This window comes from Lottia gigantea (assembly GCF_000327385.1).
Source record: "Lottia gigantea unplaced genomic scaffold LOTGIsca_1509, whole genome shotgun sequence".
In the NCBI taxonomy this organism is placed as follows: Eukaryota; Metazoa; Mollusca; class Gastropoda; family Lottiidae; genus Lottia; species Lottia gigantea.
The window spans coordinates 5,601-11,478 of record NW_008707811.1 but is presented as its reverse complement, the minus strand read 5'-3'; the positions used below and the strand labels follow the sequence as shown (position 1 = coordinate 11,478).

Below are 5,878 nucleotides of genomic sequence, written 5' to 3'. Positions count from 1 at the left end.
CATCAAATCCACAATCAAATAAATCAAAATAACCCGTTTCAACTAAATTCAATCAAAAATCAATCAAGAAAACGAACTTACCTGTCTGGGAACGAAGACCAAGGCCACACAGATCATAACGATCATAAACATTTGTCCAAACCAGATATCTGGTGAGATGTCACCGTAACCAACGGTGGAGAACGTCACAATAACAAAATAGAAGGACTCAAACATCGTGAGCTGAGTGTCTCTACTTCCTCTTTGAATATGTTGAATACCACAAATTCTGAAATTATCAAAAACGAAATGAAATGGAGTTTTACACCCTACTTTTCTGCATCTTTTTTGACTAATGAGGGTGGGCAATGGGGAAAATTTGTTCAGAATAGTGACAATATAGCAAAATTCACATATTTGCAGCTAAAAGCTGTGATATTTTCATTTATAGTGATTTTTCAACCAAATAAAGTGCATTTCCAAAGTTTTTTAACTATTGAAATCTCTAGACTGTATCAATATGCACAAAAAACAAATGTATGCAGTGTGCAATAAGGAAAATTCTCACTTTATTGTCACACTAAAACAATAAGACTCTTTTTCAATGCCAGTTCCTCTGTCTTTCATCACTGACAGGGGAAACAGGGTTGAAAATTTGTACTCTTATTGAACCCAAGACTTCAATCCTAACAAGCATATGACTACTCAATCTCCATAAGAGTGGTATGAGGTGTTCTATAACTTACGTAGTAAAAACCAGACAGAAGACACTGGCTATCAGCAGTAAAATTTGTTGTGATAACGTCACCGACATAGTTTGGAATCTTTGACGAGTTAAATGAAGGTCATTCTGAAAACAGAAATATAATACCAAAACTTTGATTGTTAACTCAAAATTTTGCCTGAGAGACCAAGAAAAATAGATCAATTATGTCTTCCAGGGGTCCAAACGATAAAAAGGCCATGCTGTGTGCAATGAGGGAAATTTTGCCCGGACAGCAACAGTAGCCTGCTCTTTTTCGATTTCCAACTGTCGAGGGATTTTTAATGTGCACAGCCTGTAGCACACAGGGCCTCGGTTTATTGTCCCATCCGAACGACTAGACGCTTTTTCCATGTCAGCCCCTCTTACCTGTATCACTGACACGGGAAACCAGGTTGAAAAATCAAAAGGTATGACCTCAACCTATGTCAGGATTGAACCCTGGACCTTCAGTTTAGTGAGCAAGTGTCTAACTCACTGAGCCACCAGGGCTCCTAGTGTCAGTAGTAGAAACTGGGTTGAAAAATCTGAAGGTATTATCTCGACCTATGCTAGGATTGAACCCTGGACCTTCAGGTTACGAGCAAGCGTCTAACTCACTGAGCCACCCCCAAGCAATCTAAAATATTACTGCTAAAACATACTTACAAAAACTCTCTCAAGAGCATGTTCAGCCAACCAAACATTGAGAAACACTGGTAGGAAGAGATTCTGTAGTAGGATTGGATAGAACACCTAAAATAGAGAATATTCTTCTCAATTCTTCACTCCTCATCAGAGAGTTGTAACTGGACATATGAAATCGTGTTTAATGTTTGACTTTTCTGTACCTGCATGGGTTTCACGACGATGAACAGTGAGTGTGCAATGAGGAAATTTTGCCCAACAGTGGCATAGCTTACTCCCTTTTCTTTTAGCTCTATCTGTCAAGGGATTTTTAAAGCGCATAGCCTATGGCATCCAATTCAGAATTAGTTCTTTGGGTTTCTTTTCAATGGCTTACTCAAATCAATCTAAGATCTTAAGAAATTTTTCTTTCAAATTTGTTCAAGGTCATCAGATGTTCACACGTTGTCCAAGATAATAACCCATGAACACTATTCATTTTGACGTAACCAAGGATAAGGAAAAACTTACTGTGGCTAAAACAGGAACCGTGCAGACCAGTTCCAAAATAAAATGAGTGGAAAGCATCTGTTCCCTTCTGTGACCCTGAAAACAGATGGAATTTTGCCTGAAATTCTTTGACATTTAGTTTGAAGGACAAATTAAGATACAGATGCAGTTACACATTGAAAAAAAAACACACACACCAAAGACAGAAAACCAAAATTGAGAGAGCAGATTTAAAGGGACAGATGCACCATTTTTTTGACCAGTCATACTTTAGTCTCAGAAACTGGAATTTCTAGTTAAGTTAATCAGTAAAAGTGTTCACAGCTCACTGTCGAAATTTGAGCCTTCAAATCCATGTGTGTCCAGAATTATCCACGTTTATAAGTTAAAATGATGACTCGTCTTTTCTTGAGACACTGTTATATATAGAAAAGACATCTATAGAAATAGTGAGTAAAATTCCTAGTTTGAGATATTTTTAAAGGAATTATGTGATTTTACATTTCTAGTACTTCTGAAGACTATTTACATAAATTCAAGACTCAAATCAACCCAAAAATGGTGCACCTGTCCCTGGAAGTGACTTAAAGAATTTGAGCTCACCTTAGCTGAGATATAGACCATAACTGAGGCCTTGAGAAGGGTGATAACTGAGAGCAGTATCTGTATAATCCATATACCCATTGGTCTCTGAACCCATAACATCACAAACCTATATATACATACACATATAATAACCCTAGGGGCTTCAAGCAAGGGTCTCTTTATATTTAGAGGTTACTCACACCAGATCTACATTTTGAAAAGAGATACTGGATTCTGAATTCTGAAATTAAGTTCTATCACTACCCAAATAAGTTAAAGAGATTGTAAAGAGGTTTTTTTGTAAATTTTTTATGTGTATCAGGGACACTGATAGCATCAATTTGTATCATTCCAATTTTCAGTCAGATGTCTGTGATTCCTGTAATTCCACTAAAACTAAGTGTTTTGAAGGGAGGTTTTCTAAATTTTGTATGTGTATCAGGGACACTGATAGCATCAATTTGTATCATTCCAATTTTCAGTCAGATGTCTGTGATTCCTGTAATTCCACTAAAACTAAGTGTTTTGAAGGGAGGTTTTCTAAATTTTTTATGTGTATCAGGGACACTGATAGCATCAATTTACATCATTCCAATTTTTAATCAGAAGTTTGTGGTTCCTGCAATTCCACAAGAAAGAAACCCTTGCTTGAAACTTGGACACAAATAAAACAAAATAAAAGAACAAGCTACAAAATAAAGATTTAGGACAACTTCTACATTAACAGGGCCGTAACTATGCGGCAAAAATCTAGATCTTTTTGGGGGGGAAGGGGTCAAAATTTCCTTTTATGAGGGTCAAATTTCCCATCAGGCATTTACCTGCTTTGAGTTACGGCCCTGTTTTCATGCAAGGATACACAAAATTTACATTACACTGAAAAGATCAGAGAAAAGCAAAATTAAACTTAAATTAACTTACCAATTTATGGTGGCTGTGGATTGAGTTTGGGTTTCATTTCCTCCCCCTGGGTCACACGGAGATCCATCACTGGAAAATAGAAGCTACAATTGATATTTCAAATATTATGATTGATATACTTCCTCATATGAGCGGTTGTGACAGACAGGGTATGCTTACTCTTCTAGACACCTGATACCACTTTTCATTATGAAATACTTACTCACTTATGATTGATATACTTCCTCATATGAGCGGTTGTGACATACAGAGTATGCTTACTCTTCTAGACACCTGATACCACTGTTCATTTTGAAATACTGACTCACTTATAATTGATATACTTCCTCATATAAAAAGTTCATTAGCTGCTACCAATGTTTCACCAATATGTTGTTTTGGATTTCGAGGTTTGTTTTGCTGTTTGGATCGTTAGTACTTGGTTTATTTATTTTGACTATTTTGACTAATTAGGAAACGAACCGAAGATAATAAAGTGACTTACCAAGCATACTGATCTGGGGTATCTAGTAAGACCCGTGATACGTAGGTTAAACATATCACCACTTTAATGATCAAATCAAAAAATGTTGTAGCTAGTCCTGGAAAAAGATGTTCAATCCAATCAGTCAATTAAAAACTGCTTCAAGATGTCACTATCACAAGAGCTGCTCATTAGAGCACTTTTAGTGATAGTGACGTCATCAAACACTTAGTTTTAGTGGGATTACAGGAACCACAGACGTCTGATTGAAAATTAGAATGGTGTAAATTGATACTAGCAGTGTCACAGATACACATAATATAATTTAGAGTTTTAGTGGAATTACAGGAACCACAGATGTCTGATTGAAAATTGGAACAGTGCAAATTGATGCTATCAGTGTGTCCAATACATGTAATATAATTTAGAGTGTTAGTGGAATTACAGGAACTACAGAAGTCTGATTGAAAATTGGAATGGTGTAAATTGATGCTATCAGTGTGTCAAATACACGTAATATAATTTAGAATTTTAGTGGAATGATGCAAGGGATTTCTTGGCCAAACCTTTAGGCATTTCCCAGATTATCTGTACCCATTTACAGCTGGGCTGACTGGAATAATGAGGATCCTTTCTACCAGCTGGTCCTTGACCAAACCTCTTGGCATTGATCTTTCCTGGATTTTCTGTACCCATTTACAGCTGGGTTGACTGGAATAATGAGGATCCTTTCTACCAGCTGGTCCTTGACCAAACCCCTTGGCATAATCTCTCTATAGATGCTATAGTTTCTGTTACTTACTTGTATGAGGGTTTCTGATCAGCAAACGACGTAAACGACCACGGACGGACAAATCTTGAGTATTATATTTGACTGGAGCAGAACTGCAAATAGAAATGGACAGAAATTTAACTTACAGAACTCTATTTAACACTTTTCAGAATTAAAATCTCGATATCCCATTCTCTAACAATTTATTTATAAAAAATTAAACCCATTGGACCTTGAGGAAGGACAGCAAATCAAACCCCTGGACCTTGAGGAAGGACAGCAAATCAAACCCCTGGACCTTGAGGAAGGACAGCAAATCAAACCCCTGGACCTTGAGGAAGGACAGTGTATCAGACCCACCTGTCATCATTCATATTATCATCACTATCAGCATCAGAGTCTTCCTCTAGAGCTCCCAGATCAAACTGGGAGCACACGGGGGTGGGGCGACGTTGTGATGTCATCTTATATATCACACTTTTGAGAGTAGATATTTAGGCTATCACATAGAGTAATCACACTTTGAGAATTCAGAATTTTAAAATCACACTTTGAGAATTAAGAATTTTAAAATCACACTTTGGGAATTCAGAATTTTAAAATCACACTTTGGGAATTCGGAATTTTAAAATCACACTTTGGGAATTCAGAATTTTAAAATCACACTTTGGGAATTCAGAATCTTAATATCACACTTTGTGAATTCAGAATTTTAAAATCACACTTTGGGAATTCAGAATCTTAAAATCACACTTTGAGAATTAAGAATGTTAAAATCACACTTTGAGAATTTGAAACTCACAATAAGAATTGATTAAGATATTGCAAATCACACTTTGAATCCACATATCACACTTATTATCACACTTTTAATTGAGAATTCAAACACCACAGGATTTTTGACTAAGAATTCACACTTTGAAAGTTAAGAATAAGGCACTTAACATCTTTAAGAATTTGATTTGAAAGTTCCACTAAGAATTGGCTACACTACAAATTGCTTTCACTCACTATGTTTTTGATTTTTAGGTCATTGAGAATTTGTCAAGACAATTTTTAAGAATTTGATGAATAATCATGTAAGAATTCTAAAATCACTAGGAATTTGATTCCAATTTTGACAGAATTTGATTCTTAAATATTCACTAAGAATTCCAGTATTGAATGAGAATTTGATTCTTTAAATTACTAAGAATTCCAATATTGAATAAGAATTTGATTCTAAAAATCACTAAGAATTCCAATATTGAATGAGAATTTGATTCTAAAAATCACTAAG

At 35.6% G+C, this 5,878-nt stretch overlaps 1 protein-coding gene across 1 annotated transcript in view; it reads right to left on the bottom strand.

Annotated features, from left to right (window-relative positions):
• Positions 1 to 5,063, bottom strand: part of LOTGIDRAFT_176472 (hypothetical protein) — a gene marked incomplete at both ends in the record, with an annotated part of 7,572 nt that extends 2,509 nt beyond the window's left edge. Inside the window, 9 exons of the mRNA XM_009050656.1 lie at positions 82 to 149; positions 726 to 829; positions 1,391 to 1,477; positions 1,880 to 1,954; positions 2,462 to 2,570; positions 3,365 to 3,433; positions 3,849 to 3,945; positions 4,630 to 4,712; positions 4,960 to 5,063. Of these exons, the coding sequence (XP_009048904.1) occupies positions 82 to 149; positions 726 to 829; positions 1,391 to 1,477; positions 1,880 to 1,954; positions 2,462 to 2,570; positions 3,365 to 3,433; positions 3,849 to 3,945; positions 4,630 to 4,712; positions 4,960 to 5,063 (796 nt within the window). The remainder of the gene's footprint in view (positions 1 to 81; positions 150 to 725; positions 830 to 1,390; positions 1,478 to 1,879; positions 1,955 to 2,461; positions 2,571 to 3,364; positions 3,434 to 3,848; positions 3,946 to 4,629; positions 4,713 to 4,959) is intronic.
• Positions 5,064 to 5,878: the final 815 nt, after the last annotated feature.